General features: G+C 37.0%; 1 protein-coding gene across 2 annotated transcripts in view; it reads right to left on the reverse strand.

Annotated features, from left to right (window-relative positions):
• LOC145978223 (complex III assembly factor LYRM7) overlaps window positions 1-15,817 on the reverse strand; it is a 62,942-nt gene extending 47,125 nt beyond the window's left edge. Inside the window, exons 1-2 of one of the 2 annotated variants that reach the window (XM_083110688.1) lie at window positions 15,687-15,817; window positions 10,457-10,529 (exon numbers count right to left, since the gene is read on the reverse strand). In XM_083110688.1, coding sequence (XP_082966814.1) covers window positions 10,457-10,529; window positions 15,687-15,731 — 118 coding nt within the window. In that variant the 5' untranslated portion in view covers window positions 15,732-15,817. Of the gene's footprint in view, window positions 1-10,456; window positions 10,530-15,419; window positions 15,563-15,686 lie in introns of those variants that run through there. The other variant, XM_083110689.1, reaches the window with a different exon arrangement.
• Window positions 15,818-19,303: the final 3,486 nt, after the last annotated feature.

Below are 19,303 nucleotides of genomic sequence, written 5' to 3' on the forward strand. Positions count from 1 at the left end.
AGGTTTTCCAGGACAAAATTTACATTTTTCTCTGACAATTAGAAACTAAACTAAATCGATGTTTTTGCAAATGGAAATAATAAACTCATACAGATCCAGGTATGGATTTGTTAAGTACCAATATTATCTTCTATGAAATTGACAATTTCTCTATTCTCTATGATTTGAATTCAAACTGCAAAATAGTGAATTTGGAAAATTATTACAATTCACAAGCTAGGGAAGGATTATGGAATTTTATCATACGAAGTAAGTTTAAAATAAAATACTTGATTATTTTTAAAGTTATGACTAAATGCGATTAGAGTGAAAAGTGATTGATTAAGATTTGTAATTTATCAGTCTCCTTATCCATTCTCGGTATAATATGTTGATATTTCAACTGAGGTTTGGAACCCCCTGCTTACAAGAACCATGAGTGTGGCATTTTTCGATGCATAAAGCTACTTCTCTCTTCTCTGTAAAGCAAACAACTTACTTCTTGCATATAAGTGAAACAATTGAATTGTACAAAAGAAAGTGTCATATTTCCTTACATTATCAATGGGATTTCTGCTTCAGTACAGTATATTGAAGTGAAGTACTGTCAAACTGACAACATGCAGTTATACCATTATTGCTGATGAAAAGTGTATCTAGGTATTGGAAATTTAACACAAGCAATTTAGAGAATTGATTTGTATAGGTACTTGATTTAGCTAACAGAACATTAAAACAGGAACACTCTGTTAATAACAGCTTTTGAAAGTTTATATACGAGGGGCATCCTGAAAAAAGCTCCAATGGTGCCTGTACGCAGCACTAGTGGCCGGAGAGCAACACACACGTGGGCAGGAAGAAGTGGCATGTAGCTGTAATCTGGTACAGTCACAATGCAGCCGTTTAGGTTAAAGATTGCAGCTCTCATACAGTCTCCCACCGACTGCGATGTAGCCTAAATGTAGTAATCAGATTTCTGCACGCTCAGAATTTGGCACAGAGCCACCAGCAATCGTGTGAGGTGTGCAGACCCGATGTCGTGAGTGATAGCACAGACCAAGTGATAGTATGGTCAGACGATGGTGGCGACAATTTTCAGAAGGCCAATCGAATGTGCACAACCCCATACAGCTGAGTACACGCGGGCCCTTTGTATCACTTCAAGTGAGAGATCTTGGACCAATCCCTGTACAACCCTGGCTTCACATGTACCGACTTTCATCTCTTTGTTTAACTGAAGAGGTTTCTGGCAGGACAAGGATTTGACAGCTACACTGCGGTAGAGATAGTTCCAGTTGTTGCTGTCACATACATATGCCATGGGCATACAAAATTCAGTGCCATGCTACGACAAATGCCAGAACAACGGTGGTGATTGTGCCGAAAATCAGGTTAGGACTCACTGTTACTAATGCAATAAATTACACCTGATATGTTTGGTTTATTTATGCCTAATTGGTAGGGACCTTGATTTTTTGTTATTTTTTTTCCAATTGGTGTATTTTTTATGTTTTACTATTCGGTGTTATTTTCCCTAAAATTCACATTTTCATTTTAGCATATTTTCTGGCAAATATCTGAAATTATACATTCATGGTGTTTTTAAACTACTGTTTCAAATTGTAAGTCACATGGCCTATGCCTCTTCGTGAGAGTTTGATATCTTGAAAGTTATTTTCCAAAATATTTTTGTGGCATTGCTCAAATTGGCACAATCACAACACAAGTTCTTTATGTCAGAATTACTTTAACTGACGATTCCCTGCGAAGGTGAACTTTGTTCAAAATAGTATTAATAGTTTGTGGCCTTTAGGTGTCCTTTGTGCTCGAAAAATTTTGGCCAAATAGTTAGCATAAAATCCATTCTTGTGTTTTGACCAACCTGTTTCTTGTATGGAACATAGGAATTGAGGAATGCCATGTCCCATCTCATAATACCTATTTAGTCTGTCCCTGGCCATCTGGTAATTTTGGAGTAGCAAATCACTTCAATCTACTCTATCAATGTATCAGTTCTTCCATACGAGCACATTACATCATTTTATACAGTGTCCCAAAATAGTGTTTACACTCTTTAAATGTCAATAACAGGAACACTATTAACAGCAAGCATGAACTTTTTTTGGTGTCACATACCTTAAAGTTATATATGCTCAAAATGACTACGATCGGCATACCGAAAAATCTTGAATTTATGTAAAAATTTTACTTTTATTTCATGATATCTATTTCAAACTTGTTTAATCATTTAATATAAGTGTTCAATATGTTTTGCAACCAATTACCAGTTAAAGTTAGTGAAAATCAGTGTTGCAAGCTATTTTTTTTAGAAAATATTCGACGTTCCGAGGAATTTTTTTCCAAAATCACCTCTCTTCGATATACTGATTGGACCAGCATACCTGTAACATGTGTAATCATACAATATAATAGTTACTAAATAGCAATTCATTATAAATTGTTTTGCAACCATATTTTGTTTTCTTATCTTTACGATGCATACTTACTTGTACATGCCTGAATGCGACGGATGGCCTGATGATAGATAAGAATTTATAATAAAAGGGAGACCAACCTCTTTGTTTTTATATATCTCCCTAGGGTTAATTTCTTACTATAGAGAACCTCTAAATATCAAAATTTCTATTCTCAAAGGAGACTAGAACCCAAAATTTATTTTTGCCACCATTTCGGAATACTTTCGATATGCCCCGGGCAACTTGAAAGATTTTTTTTAGGTGTAGAAGTTAAGGAGTTAGGAAGAGGAAGATTGGGACACACCGCGTGTCACCTGTCCTCACAACAGCTCGTAAGATGCTATGGCAGCATAAGCTAAACGTAAATATGAATATGAAGTTGTATTAATCTACGCGGAATCCAATAGTCTTCATGCGAGAAGCATATTTTACCTTACACTTTGCCTTCTTTAGGCTTTAGGGGATTTTTTCTTTATGAACATATTATCTTGCTGTCGGATTCAGGGGGGCTCTTTTATATATATATATATATATATATGCCGTTTGGGTTTGGACGTATTCGGTTCCTAGATTCGATCAGCCAAGTGATAGGTCAAATCTGGCTCTAAGAGGTTAGGGGCTAACTACATAGTCCTCATAAAATAGCTCGGGGGGGGTAAAACATTTCAACAATTACTTGAGAATAATTAAGATTACAAATACACTCGACCAAAAACCATATCCATACACATACTTACACTTGTAATATAGATGTATTTTGATCTTTTGATTTATTATGTTCATATTGTGTTTTATGGTGATAGCAACAGAAAGAGGTATTAGATCCTGTTTGTCTGTATTTGTTTCATACCTTTCTTCATATTAACTTCTTTATTACGTTCTCACATAGCATTTAAAATATTATATCCACTCATACAGGCATTTAAACCTCTATTATTTTGATGTGTTTGTGAACTTTATGTTTTGTTCACTTTAATTATTTTGTAATTCTAATTTTGTACCTTGGATTATGTTTTCTTTATATACTTTGTTCGCTTTAAACTTGTATCATCGGGTGCAACACTATAACTGTACATGTGTGACTCAGTAAGTCATCTTATAATTTTGTTTATTAAGGGAATTAGCACATTCATAGTGGCATGTAATCTCTTTATTTTCCTTAAGAAAAATAGTTTTGTTTGATTTTTCATTTGTTTGTCAATATCTACAGGAAAATATTAATATCGATTGATTATTATTTGATCTATTTTCATCTATGTTTCATCTAAAAGTGTATTTTCATTTATTATAGTTAATATTAGATAGGCTGGGCAGACCAACCCAACCAGGGACATGTGGAATGGCCAGTGATGGATGATGAAGAAAATAAGTGGGGTCTGTATGGTAGCAAAAATAATTGTTTTTTTGATAGTTCGACACACATAATGTTGAAAATAGTTTTCATGCACCAATAAGGTTTAATAAGAAAAGAATCTAGGTTAAATCTCATTAATAATTATTCACTTTTTGCTTTTTATGTTGATAATGAGAATGTTTAAGTTTTCGCATCTTAAGTGGCTCAAGATGCATATTTTTACTTAATGTAAGGTATAAGACACAAAATAGTGGCCGCGGTGGCTCAGTCGGTAACACGTCTGACTACCATGCTAAAGGTCCCGGGTTCAATCCCCGGCCGGTTCAAATCCGGGAACTTTTCTAACGTTGGAAGCGGCCACGGCGCCCACCCAGCATCGAATTACATGGGTACCTGGGAGAAACCCTGGGGGGTAAAGGCGGTCAGGGGCATGATGCTGATCACATCACCCCCCTCACGACCGGATCAAGAAAGTGTGGGGCGTTACACCCACACTCCCTATACGCCTTCATGGCGTGGTGCTAAGCACAGGGGAGCACTTTACTTTGCTTTTATAAGACACAAAATAAATACATCTACCATACACTTGCCAACAACACATGACAAGAATTTTTATTGTAGTAAGGAGGTTATTCATAAGTTAGAGAAACTTATTTTGATTTGCCGAAGAGGCCTGTGCTTTCCATAGTATAAAGAATATGTTGATGATGCATGCATAATTCCTGCCATAGTGCAGAAGATTCGCCCACGGTGACCATTGTTGTCTTAAATATGCACATTTAAGGGGCTCTACACTCGTGCAATAAATACTGTTTAACCTGTAAAGTGTATTTGTGAAATTGACTTATAATATGTGTTAGTAAAAGCTTGAGCCCAGTAATTGAATTTAAAGAAAGCTAAAGAACTATGAGATGGAGTTGGAGAGAAGGGTACATGAAAAATATAAAATAATAGGAATTTTAATATATAGATCTGTAATTAATTTTTGTTTTCAATTTTTAATTTCAAAACTAAGCAACAAATTTTAATATAATATCTTATTAAATCATGTATTAATTTACATACTTAAGCTATTTATATAGAAGCTACAATTTTTTTTTTGATTTTTTTTTTTTTTGTAATATTCAATGTTAATACCAACAATGTAAAAGTAAGGGGTAAAAGTAAACGCTTAAGAGACATGGTGGTCAAGTGCATGAAGACAAGGAACTTAAAGTGGTCAAGAGACTTGAAGTTGTGAGATGGGAAGATAGTGCATGAAGATAAATGAAGACTTTCAACTAAGCAATATACTAATGCCTATGAACTTTAGCAGAACTGGACATCAATAATGTGAGCATGTATATCAGCACAGGATACTACGGCCAATAAGATGGAGAAGATGCACCAAGGGAATTGCACACCCATTTTTCCGGTACGAGAACTCCAGCCTAGCAGACCAGATGGCAGCAGAAGATGCCAGGGTGGGCTAAGAGTCTAGTCCACGATGACTCCGCAATGCAGGCGGTACGCCATTAATACCAACCGCATGCCTAAGCCGCCCGATGCCGGAGAGTTAGCAGTTGGGAAGGAGATGAAGCTAGCAGACCTCTAACGGAAGATGGAAGACAGAAGATGATGCCATGGACACCAGATGAAGCAGTGGGGGGCACCCACTCACTTGCCCAGAGCCAATCTAGGCAGGAGGAGGAACAGCAGCACAGAACAACAGCAAAGAGAGAAAGAGACAGGCAGACTTGCCAATAAGAGGCATATGTGACCCGAACACTTAAGTCTACAGGTGCTAGGGTTACATTCTGACCTAAGCCAACAACATGAGGCAAGAAACATCAAATGTTCCATTTTATATACTGTGTTCTTAAGTAAGTTATTTAAAATCATGAAGAGGAAAAGTGCGTACATAAAAACACTACTGATGTAAGTTGTTTTGTGCACAATGCTGGCTATCAGTGGCTAGCAGTATTCACCCATTCTGACCCAGTGCCTTATGGGTAATTAACTCGCTTGTCAACAAATGATGACAAAGAAGGTGAGCGTGTAATAGGACGAGATCCTGTAAGTATGTTAGCAACATGAATTAAACTTCTAGTGTTACGTATATTAACTGGTGTCCTGATGTCTTTTATTTGCAACAATCTAATTACAGCTGGCTTGTGATCTCAAGACCGAACACCATAGAATTTTATCACCTATGGTTTTCAGCCGGATCTGGACCGTTAACAGCTGGGTACAACCTCCCCTTATTTAGTTCTTGAACACGTAGATTTTCCTTTTAATTACTGAACCATCCATGCCTAATGTAATCTAGATTCGAACCCCCTTTTTGTTTATAATAGGACATGTTCTATTTGCTTCTAGCTTTCCTTGACTGGATTCTGTGGAACAGCCAATCAGAGCAAAGTTTGGCCATGTTAAGATAATCTGTGATTTTGCAAAGGAGCATTTTTTGTCTGTGGTTTCCCAGTGCTGGCTGTTTATGTTATAGTTTCTCCATTTCTCGATAAAGAAAAAGTAGAGAGATGACATGCAGTGCATATGTTCAGTTCATTAATATTTAGGTATTTATGCAAAGTGATGAGATGTGTACGTGACAAATATGATTAGCTGAAAATGCAAATCCTTATTATTAAAGAGTATTAATAAATGTTTGACTTTTTTTTGTGAATGAATCCTGCGAATCTCATGTATGAATAATGCAAACCTGAGTTAAAAAGCTTGTTCGGTACGCATTGATTACCAAATTTTATTTTCGAGCCAATCTCTAGTTCATACTTTTCCTTTTTTAATAAAAGCACAAAGCAGTAATTCTCCTACAACATTCTTCAAATTGTTCGTCCACCTTTAAGCCGGCTTCAGACGAAAGCATTTCCATTGACATTTTTGCTAGAATAAATGCTACATAAATGCTTCCAAAAATCTTATAACAAATAGTATTTTACAGTTTTACACCAAAGCATTTCATGGATCATTTTGGTTAGCTGTTCCAATTACAATGTATAATATATACAGTACGAAAGGCACGTCGAGTTACACTGTCTATGGTGACGGTGTTTACAATTGAAAAAGCTAATATATTCTTCAATACGTGTACAGTAAACATTGTAAAGTATGTATTTTATCAGCGCCATTCTTCTCTACCTGAAACTATTTAATATGAAGTGATATCCCTCTCGGTTGAATAGTCATCGTGTTTTAAAAGTGTGAAGTAATACGTTGTTTACATCTCACGTGGCCCCCATTATGGGAACGAAAGACTAACCACAAGTACGGTGTAATAAGTATTGTGCAAGGTGAAAACTAACAATGGGTAGCCAGTCCAGCATCAACTAGAGCATTCCTACTGGAAATACAGTTCCGTGTGATTCAGGCTTTAGTTAGGCCTACATTGTGACTTCGGTGCGCGGAAAAATCTTGAAACACTAAGGGCTCCCTGAAATGAAAAAGTTTGGGAACCACTGGCCTACATTGTTTGGTTAGGAGGCTAGGTTTAGGCCTCTAGCAACCCATTTTTGCAACGTGTTAGCAGCTGGGTGTCCCTCTCACTCGATCCATAACAAGGGAAAATGACAGACATATTTCTCATTCCCATTAAAAAGGGTTAAAAAATAAATATCTTTAAACAAAATGTATTTTTATTAAATTTGATATCACAATCAGCAAAAGTTTTTTTGAGAATTTTAAATAGACGCCTATACTCTAAAATGAACAGAGAGATAGAGGAAGACCAATTTGGTCTTAGAAAGGGAAGAGGTATGAGAGACTCCATAGGACTACTGAGAACACTTGGAGAAAGATACCTGGAAAAAGGTAAAGAAAAGTTTGTAGCATTTGTCGACTTGGAGAAAGCCTTTGATAAAAGTGCACTTCCTGAAGAATATTGTAAGGAAAGGAGGCTTGTCTGCAACCTATATATGAAACAACATGTAAAAGCGAAAATAGGAGAAGAAATTAGCCAGGGAAGTGTAATTGGTAGAGGCACATATTTTTGGTAAATAAAAAAGCAAAATTTCGGTATAAAAACGGAGTCAATTTCGGGTTCAAAAGCGGTAAATAAAATAAAATATCGGTGTTATAGTGGTGAAAAAATGGATGAAAAGTAGTATATAAAAAGACATATTGGTTTTAAAATTGTGAATATAATCCTAAATTTCATTTAAAAACTACACTTATTCCACAGAATTAACATTTCACTTCTAATAGCACATTTATGTGGTTACCAGAGTATTAAGTTTATTTCTGTGTAAAGGAGTCCATTTTTGCTTCTCCAATGTTAACAGCAGAATTAATCATTTTTCCGGGAATTGCATAACTCTCAGGATAATTCAGACTTCAGAAGGTGTCGCGTCGGTGAATAAATCCTGAATTTCGTGTTTAAAAGTTAATTTCGCTTTTTGCAGTTCATTTCGCATTATTTCGTGACAAAATGTGGTCACAAAATGCATCTCACACCTTTCAAAAACATGAAAAATTAACACTACAATGTGTTTTTTCAAATTTCGTTCTTTCGTTAAAAACTAAATATGCATGCCCCTAGTAATTGGAAGCAGGGTACGACAAGGCTGTTGCATTTCTCCTACATTATTCAACATCTATTTAGAAGAAATAGTCAAAAACTGTTTCCAGAGCAAGGAAGGAGTAGCAGTAGGAGCAAGGAAAATATCTTGTATAATATTTGCAGATTACATGGCCCTGTTGGCATAAAATGAAAGGAACATAAATGCCATGCTAGCAGAAATGAATACCCACAGTGAACAGTTCGGGATGAAAATAAATGTGAATAAGACGAAAGTAATGGTGATTGGAAGAAAGCAGAGGAAGGCAAATGTGAATATCAGAGGTAAGAGCATCGATCAAGTAGAAGGCTTTAAATATCTTGGATGCATCATAAGCAGTGATATGAAATGCAGTCAAGAAATAGAAGTAAGAATAGCAATGACGAAGGAAGCCTTCAATAGAAAGAAAATTATTTTCTGTGGATCTATGAACAAAGAACTGAGGAAAAGACTAACAAAATTATTTGTATAGAGTGTAGCTCTATATGGTGCGGAAACATGGACACTGAGAACAAGTGAGAAAAAGTGACTGGAAACTCTGGAAATGGGGCTATGGAGATGAATGGAACAGGTGAGAAATGAAACAGTGCTAGAAAGGGTTGGGGAAAGAGATCAATAGTGGAGATACTCATGAAGAGAAAAATACATTGGTTGGGCCACTGGATGAGAAGAAGAAACTGTATCCTAAGGGATGCTATTAAAGGAATCATCGAGGAAAAGAAGATCCGGGGACGAAGAAGATTTCAAATGATTGATGACATCAAAATTCATGAGTTCTATGATGCTACAAAGGAAGAGCTGAAGATCGAACAGCATGGAAGATGCAAGGAAAGACCTGCCCATGGGCAGAAAACAATTAATGAATGAATAAATGAAATCAAAAGAGTTTTGATTTGTTTTGCATGCTTTATTTGCCACAATGACTGATTCCGACAAAGACAATGAATAAGAAGATTAATGATTATCAATAATTGAAAAGAGAGGAAGGGGCACTCATGAAGTTTGATCCACACTCAGGTCCCAATTCGAACTTGAAAACTTCTACAGCAAGATATTTTATCCTGCTTGGTTTGAACTTTAGTTTTCGTTAGTAGTAAATAATTTTTCCTTCAACTTCAGTGTAAGTACTAGTTGTTACCAACACCAATGGCTTTGATATGGTATGCTCAATTTTTCATTGTTGGTTTCCTCCTCTTTGAGCTGGTAGTGGCAATGAGGATGTATGATATATTAGATGATATTGATGAAAGGTCAATCACTAAGTAACAATTTAATCCTGGCTGGGATTCACATCTGAAACCTTATGGTAAAATTGTGATGCTTGCATCTACATAGCATCTGATTCAAACTCTTACGACATATGCATGTGGAACTACTATAATGCGTGCCAGGAAAATTCTTAAATCTGGATAAAAATGGTGCCTTTTTCCTTATCGTGATTAACCAATTGGTATAAATAAGTGATGATTATTGTGTCATCCAACCCCCCCCCCTCCCCTCAAATTATTTGCAGTAATTTCTCTCTTGCCAGGATCACAGCACTGCTGCAGCATAAATTGTCATAGCAAGTCTCCAGCACTGATATATGCCAGGATATCTTCCTTGTGAAAGATTATGTGTAAAAAAAGGCATTGTAGAAATTACAGTGATGATACTCAAGTATCATTATACAGTAAATAACCCATGCTGCAACAGCCCGTGAAGGCCAGGTGGGAGATCATCCAAAACGTTACAGGGTGACGTGTGGTCAGCACTATGAGCCTCCAGTCGTTGCCGTAGGCTTTCGTGACCATAGCTCCCCAATTTCCTCACGATAGTGGGTGGCCACCGGTATCATGTACAGACTGAAATCTCATGAGAAAAGTTGCTACGCTTTCTTCACGAGACTCGAACTTGCACACATCCCGTAGCCGGAGTCCAAAGAATGATTGATTGATTGATTTGCTTAATTTTCTTTGCCTTTTGTGCCACTTTTGGCTAATTTGCTAAGATGGGGATGAGTGATGATGTGATGAAATTGATGAATGGACACTCACAAACATCCATGCCCAGGCCAGTCGAGTACCATTCTAAGTATACTAAATACAACTTACCACTCAAAGCAGACACGTCATCTTGGAAAACCTTCCCTCTTGTTCTGTGTAATCTCTTGAAAGATTGCAATACCTGAGAACAGAGAAATAAAATAGTTACTTTACGAAGGCGGTTGACTCTGAAAATTATAAACATGAGTTAAAACTTTAAGAAAAACTGTTCAAAAGTATAATTAAACTTTAGTAAATGCTAATGCTGTAAACCTTGCAATGGGAGATTTCATGCATCTAGCATGTATAAAAAAGAGCACAGCAATAATTATTTACCCTACAGAGTTAAAGCTAGTTTTGTTGCCTTTTCTTAGAAGGGGATTAGGAAGCTCTCATGGAAGTTGTTTCTTTAGATCATTCTGTCAGCAGGCAGAGTTAAGAAAAAGTAATTTAAATTTGACACAAAAATACCTCTTCCAAGGAAGAATCCCAAAACTATTATTATTAGCCTACAGTAGTTGAAAATACTCAAGTAGGTCACTCTAATACACACACTTAAACTTTCATGGAAAACTCTTCTGAAAAACAGGGTGCATCTTGTACACCGATATTCACTTTTTGATTACCTTCATTTCTGGAAATTTTCTCTCTTCCGAGTTAGATGATTTATTTCTTACTTGCTTGCAGTCACGTAGAGTTCATACGCATTGATGTGCATGAGCTGTCAACGGCAATCACAGCTATGCTGCTGTATGAGGGCTCAGATTCGGATTTAGAAGCTGTTTCAAGTGACCTTTTATTTAGTTCTGGAGTTGAATGTCTGGGTCTTGACAAAGAAGATTAAAATGTATTCTTTTCTAGTTAGATTACGTAGGTTATTTGTTGAAAGTAGATCTACATATTACTTTATATTTGAAATACTGTAAATTAATTATAATATTAAGTGATAAAGCTTTTTCCTCATAAAATGTATGCAAATTGTACTCTGGTAAATATGGTAAATGTTGGATCTGCTAGTGTGCCAGATCCAGAGAGAGGATATCGTTAGCACAGTAAAACATGGTTCTCTTGTCAGGCACATTGAAGGGTGGAGAATTTGAAAAAAATCATAAAAAATCGGAACCGTTGCTTTTCTTTCTATTTAAATAGACATAGGTATAGGTTCCTTTCTGTGTATACAAAATTGAACATTAATGATACTGACTTATCCCATATCATGGTGCAATTTCTACTTGTGTGATAAATTGGATGGAAGTAAGTAAATCAGTCAATCATTCATGTTGAGTGCTATATTCACTTGCACAAAGCTTTTTTGTTTCAGTTTTGTTTTAAGTCCACTTTTATGCACAGATAGACCAATTGGGAGTGGACCTACAATTTAAAGTGAGATCGATTGCAAGCTGACAACTTTACCACTACTTGCACGAAGACTTCGGGCTGCTCTTCTTCATGGTAACGTAACCGGCTAAGGTAACAGACTTACTTTACTTCACAGTAACACATTCCTGCGAGCTAAAATCAACTGAAAACATTCATAAGCCATGCAAAGCATTTCACTTCCTCAGAGGGGGGCCAAGGGCACCGAGTTGAGAAAAAAAGTCTGATCAAACCAGCGGCGGCGCCAGGATTAATCATCAAGGGGTGCTGAGGGTGTGCGGAAAGAAATTTAGGGGGTGCAATGCTGAAAATAAGGAGAACCATGAAACACGTATGCAAACTTTCAAAACTGGGGAGCAAGGTGCCAAACAAAGGGGTGGGGGGAAGGACAGTGTAGCATAGTGCAGGGGCAAAAATAGCAAAAAGCGGGAGCAACTGCACCCCTAATCGCCGTCACTGATTAACAAAAATTACTGACTGAAATGAAATTGTATGTGTGAAATATAATAACTTTAGACTGACATTCATTTTCCAGGCAGGATGCGCACCCCTTGCCTTCCCGCTGGACTTACAATGATATCTATTAAGTCTTATACTCCAAGAAAGTGGTCGTGCAGTGTAAACATTCAGATACACATTGGAGTCTATTTGAACTAAGTAGTGAAATAAAAAATGAAACTATCCTTGTCTTTAAAAACACAGTTTTTGAACCTTTCAATGTAACCAATGGAAGTACCAAATACATAGTACATTATACATTCCGTCTGCTACTTCGGGACAAAACGTGAAGTGCACAGCAACCACAGACAAATGTGTCTGTGCAGCAACTTCGTCTTCGTTAAATCCCTTCTGCCGCACTATCCCCAACAACGAACTGTAAAATTTCTTCGTGAACATTGGGCCTCTTTCTAACAGGTTTTGAAAAAGTCTGAAAGGGTATGTTTACTAGACATGTTACGTGGAACAAATACACAGAACGTATTAACAAGAAAACTACCTTTCACGTTACAACTCGCGTTAAATGAAGGCCTCGTGTGTAAAACTCTGTAAGTGACATTTTGTTGATTTCCGAGTTCCTTACGAAAAAAGATTATTAGAAACTATTCTGTAGATAAATTGTTTTCGTGTTCTGTTTACCGATTTCAGAAGGCTTCACTGAGTCCAATGCAAATTGTATGATATGGCAATTTCACTCGAAAATTGAAGGATGGCACATTTTACTTTGTAACTCAAAAATAACCACGACTTGGTCACTGACTTGGCGATACCTTAAAGCAGCTGAAATTTTTGCTCCAGTGTGAGGAAGAACAAATAGGTGGAAAATAAACCGTTTATCAACAATGCAAAGAAAAAGAAAGAAGAACATAACTCACATTAATCTCTAGGCAATTATCGGAAACCACAAACAGACCACTTGAAGAAAGAAATGAAGAAAAAAATCACAACAATAATGCTGACTAAAGAGAAAAAAAACTGCCGCTGATCTTTATAGAGGCTGCAGCCAGTACAGGAAAGTATGTACATCGGAACCTCTTTCTATGCTTGCCTGATGCATACAATAATAACAAGTCTTGTAAGTCTTACTTCAGTACCAAACATTCAACGCTTGAGTAAGAGTTAGTGTTTTCAGCTGAACATAGGGGGTGCGGAAGAAAATTAAGGGGTGCGCAAGCAACCCCTCGCTCCGCCCCTGAATCAAACCCACTATGACTTCTACCATATTAATTATTTGGAGTACTATAAGCTCTGCTAAGTCTTTTATTTTAACAAGTCTCATCAAACTGATGACATTCATTGAATTTCACAAGTGTTTAAAAAAAGAATTTACAAAATTTTCTGAAAAAACTTACTTTTTAGCTTTGCTTTTATGAAAAAAACAAAGTGAGAAAAACTGGGATCCGACAACGATGTAAAAAATGCTATGTACCATGATGAAATCGGAAATTGAGCCACAAAACCACCTCCACCGAGAGTGACGATTCAGGAAACCTGGTGATTGATTGATTGGCTTTATTTTACTTCACCTTTGGTGCCACTGTTGGCTAATTTGTGAAGATGGGGATGAGTGATGATATAACTCCATATCACAAACATCCATGCCCAATCCAGGATTCGAACCCGGAACCCCTGGCATCATCGCGCGATGTGCTAACCACTCAGCCACGGGGGCCAGCAGGAAACCTGGTGAAAATAGCACCAAAGTTGGGTTTACCAACTGGTGACAGTACTCACTCGGATATTTAAAAGACTACTGTATTGTGTTATAATATGGGTAACAGTTAGTTATATCGGAGACACATTAAAATCGGATATTTTGTGTTTTGCATGGTTCGTACTTACCAATTGTGTATTGCGGAACATAGTTCAAGGTGCCATTATGCTTTTTACACGAAAACAAACACAATTTTTCACATAGAGAGTAGTTTTTGTTATTCCTTTTTTCGCTTCCGTAACACACAATATGGCGGGAAGAGGTTGACTACCGTTGTAGGTATGCAGTCTTCACCGATAAATACCTACTATCGTGATCGTTACATGTGCAAATTGTACAGTATGCACGGGTAGCTGACGGATAGCCCCACGAACAATTTTCGATAAGGTTAGGTTAGGTTAGACAAGCATAGGTAAAAAAACGGGGGTTGGAAACACTGACAGGGGGTTACGTCATCAAATGTATGCAGTATCCGGTTCACGTAGCGAAAGCCATGGCACTTGTGCGTCGGCGAGATATTTCTCTTGAAAAATACATGATTTTCTGGTCAAATAGATGCCACGATGAAATAAAATACCTCGACGAAACCTTAGAGAAACTCATTTCCACAATTAGTTTCAGTAACACTTTACTATACCGGAGCCGGATTTCTTCAAATTTACAGGAGAAAGTACTTATGCAAATCATTTTCTGTAGCGTTGTTGATGTTCGGGAAAGTAGTTTTGATCCATTTTAATGCGAATGCATGTGGTTTTCTACGAAAATCTATTTCCTACGCGCTATTGCTGCTGCTGCCATTTGCTTTCTGCACGAGAGCACAATACGCACTATTGCTGCTGCTACAACATGATGTGTTGAGGATGCGTCGTGAAGTTGTTGCCAGGTGTGGAAGATGCCGTGGAATTTGTAATTCCGATGTTGTCCATATATGCTAAATTGAACAAAAGGAGTGCTAATGGAACCTAACCTAACAGGCCTAACCTAACCTAGTAGGCATACCTCGTCCCCGTGATGGTTCGTGGGGCTATCGTGAATTTTTGGGCTATTGTCAATGGTTTTTGGGGCTACCCGTGGATGGTTTGTGGGAAATAAGGAACAACAGTAAGTACTCGTTAATGTAAGATAGACATTATTTTCGTTAGAAATTCATTATTTCACCTAAAGAAATGTTCCGCAATGCAGAATAGTACGTTAGCAATGTAAAAAATTGCAAAATAAATCATTGATGGGTGTCTCTGGTATAGTAAAGTAGTACCTTAGTTTCTTCTGTAAAATGAAGAAATGTGTCTCCGATATAACGAACTGTTACCATAATATGTTCTGTAGTGTAATATATCCGAATGGATGACTTGTATACTAAAAAGAAGTAGTGCAAGGGAGGAAAACATAATGCACGGCTGGTGTAAAAACAAAATTCTAAAAACATTCAAAGATATATCATACCTCACGCCTCAATATAATACTAGCCATTTTCTTAATTTCTTAACATGCTGCTACAAAAAGTTCCGTTCGATATCTACTTTCTGGGATTTACTAAACGTAAAAACTCGTCTTAAAAAACAACGACACAGTGCAAGGACAGTTTGTCTATGGCAAGGACACAGTGAATCAAAAAGAAGAGCCAAAATATAATAATCTTATAAATTGCCCCCCACCGTACATTAAAGGACAGAGAAACTACTCCTACTGAAAAACGTAAAATAAACGAACCATTATTTCATAAGGATACTGATATAGCCCATGCTTGATCATCATTGTACGTACTTGATTTCTTGGTGGCAACAAATAATGTAAGTTAATTAATTGTCGAATGGAATGCGGTGCAGGATAAATTGAGTGCTCTCGTCTCGTGGTTCCACTTCATGAAAAATCCGTTAGAGGCGCTGGTATCGGCACAGCTCCGTGAAAAGCTTGTTTTTGTAGTGAAAATATTGCAACTCCGATAAAAAAAAAAAAAAAAAAAAGTAAAGTATTCCCCTGTGCATAGCACCACGCCATGAAGGCGTATAGGGGGTGTGGGGGTAACGCGCCACACTTTCTTGATCCGGTCGTGAGTGGGGGTGATGTGATCAGCATCACGCCCCTGACCGCCTTTACCCCCCAGGGTTTCCCCCAGGTACCCATGTTATTCGACGCTGGGTAGGCGCCGGGGCCGCTTCCACCGTTAGAAAAGTTCCCGGATTTGAACCGGCCGGGGATCGAACCCGGGACCTTGAGCATGGTAGTCAGACGCGTTACCGACTGAGCCACCGCGGCCATTGCAACTCCGAACCATATTAAATTTCAGTGTAAACTTTATGAAACACACAGAGAACAATTTACAGGACTTGTACAAGAGTGGAAATCAAGCGCCACTGACACTACCGTTCCGAAAGTTGTAACTGACTGAATGCGCGCCGATTACGTGCGTGCTCCGGGGCTCGAGCACCCACATAAATAATCTTGTGGGTGTGCCGCACCCACAAGATTTTTAGTTTGATAAAAACAAAATAAAATAAATATTTCTCGCTTGCCATTATCAAAAAATAATAAGCAATTAAAACATTGAGATGGAAGTTAAAATTTCTAACCTCTAAAACATAATTGTTTTAAATGTGTTTGTGCATAGGCAACCAAGCAACACATCCCCCCCCCCCCTTCCTTGCCTGTCTCTGGCCAAGTCAAAGGCAGTCCCCACAATAACAATGGGAGTATTTTGTATTGTGAATAGAATCCCGTATTTTCGGCTTGCTTTGATGTTTCCTTACAAGTGACACAATACAATACGCCCACTCCACAGGCCCGTAGGTAGAGGGGGGCAACTGCCCCCCTCTGAGAGCCTGCTGTGCCCCCCTGTGAAATATACAGAACACCTGATATTCTCACTAATCTTTACAATTATATACTGCATTACTGTAGCAACATAACAAAGACACTTATTGATTTTGTGATTTAATGAGGTGTGTGGGATTCCGAATAATGTTGTACTAGGATTGGGGGATCCCTTCCCGATTCAGACTTTGGGAAATTATTTCGTAATTTTCAGTATCTAGAACAGTTATGACAGTTTGAGAAGTCTTATATTAAGGTGCCTAATGTGTTTGGATGTTTTTCCGGGAACTAGTAGTTTGAACTACTTAATTTTTTGTTTCCCAAGTCTACCATTTGGTAATAGTGATTCATGCAGTAGAGAGGGGGAATGGATATTTAATTTTATTTACTTAGCTTTGCTTTTCTGCCACTTCTAGCTAATCGCGACAATGAGTGATGACGTGAAATTGATGAAGGGGAACTCACAACCACAGGGGGGATGGGGCATTGTCCCTCCAACCTTGAACGGAAGTCCATTCTAGGGGGGGGTAAACATTTAAGTAAAAAACAAGACTAGCAGAATCTAAGAATAATAGGACAAATGGATACTCAAGATGGAATTAGTTTTTTTTCTTCCAGACGGCCAAGGGAACTTGCAGGCGGGACACGGAGGTTGAATTGCCTCAATTGATTTCAAATTTTCGTAAAATTTTCTTGCTCGCTTCGCTCGCAATGTGTGCTATTATTCCAGTTCAAGTTCAGAGCCATAGCTATGGGGCAAAGCGGTTTAAATTAAATAAGAAATGTGTTAAAGAAAATACCATGGCACCCTGTGAAATTTTTCGCACCCTATTAAGTTTTCAGTTTGAAAAATTTGGATCAAAAAATGTTCTTGCTCGCATCGATCCCAATATGATTGTTTTCTGTAATGCATTCTAAATTACCCGAGAGAGAATTAAGACCAAATATGTAGCTACTTCAGACTGTTGCTGCTAAAAAGTTTTGTCTCAAATGCACGAATAATTGTTTTGAGGAAAAGGAGACAAAATTTGTATTATTTTTACTGTTGATTTGTTATGAGGCGGATGAATTGATTATGTAATGTATTTAATGTATTCTCATTAGTAGTATCCGAATGAGATAAGGACGGTCGCTGCATGGGTGGTCTTTAATTTGCACGTACTTATAACTAATTTGCACGGGTTTTAATTAATTTGCACGTACTTAGAATTCATTTGCAAGTACTTAGAATATTTTACATTTATGTATTTGCATGTTTATAATTTTTTATGAATATATAATTATTTATTTTATGAAAAATATGTATATAGAAGGTAATTAGAGGTACTAAACGCTATGCATATGGTTTTATATTCATTACTGCAAAGTATGTAATGTATAAAATAATCAATAAAAACTACTTGAAAAGGGAAATCTGTCTACAGTCTCACAGAGTTGATGTAAAATAACAGCAAAACTTAGAAGCATGCACAGTCAATAGTGCTCAATTTGCATACAGTTCACATGCAAACTCTCATGAAAAGGTTCAAAACAGTCTCCTAGCTCAGTTCTCATGTATACTTGGACAACAAAAATCCTGCAACAAATTCTCAGAAATCCTACCTTTCCTACCCTTGCTTGAATAGTTAAAGTGCAATCTTCATACTAAAATATTGAAAAAAGGCATATCTATGTACATAAAAGTTTGTACACATGTGTTTGTCTGTGTGTACTCTTAGATAAATTGATAAAAAAAGCAATATAGTTATAAATCAAAAACTATACCTAATAATATTAATTTCAAAATAAGCTGATAGAAAAAGATATAATAACTACAGTATAAGCTTTTAATTTTTGTTAATTACAAAAAATGAAAGTTAAATACAGTAAATAAACTTGGTCCCTTACATTGAAAAAGGAACATAAATTGAGAGTATTTGAAAATAAAATCCTTAGAAAAATATTTGGGCCTAAAACAGATGAGGAGACAGATGAGTGGAGAAGGTTACATAATTTAGAAGTACATAATTTGTATTCATGTCCAGATATTATTAGAATAATTAAATCAAGAAGACTTAGGTGTGTAGATCATGTGGCACAAATGGGAAAAGAAAGAAGAGTATACAGGATTCTTGTTGGGAAACCTGATGATAAAAGACCAATAGGAAGACCAAAACAAAGATGGAGGGATAATGTAGAGATGGACCTAAAGGAAATTGGTAGGGAAGGAAAAAATATATGGATCTTGCTCAGGACAGGGACAGATGAAAGGCATGTGTTGCTACAGCCATGAACATTCGGGTTTAAGAAGGCTAGAGAGTTAGTTAGTTATACATTAAATAAGCATAATATTTGGATTGTAAGTAGTGAATATAGAAAATGTACAATACATTGTGCGAAAACTATGTCAACTTTGCATTATAAGCAGAAAATTAAACCAGTTTGCCTTCGAAATATATTTTAAGAATAGCCCAAAATAGCATGCGTAATAGAAAATTAAGAAAACTTTCTGATGCATAAAAGTACTGACTAGTGCT

This window comes from Lepisma saccharinum, chromosome 24 (genome assembly GCF_977018435.1).
Source record: "Lepisma saccharinum chromosome 24, izLepSacc3.1, whole genome shotgun sequence".
Classification (NCBI taxonomy): domain Eukaryota; kingdom Metazoa; phylum Arthropoda; class Insecta; order Zygentoma; family Lepismatidae; genus Lepisma; species Lepisma saccharinum.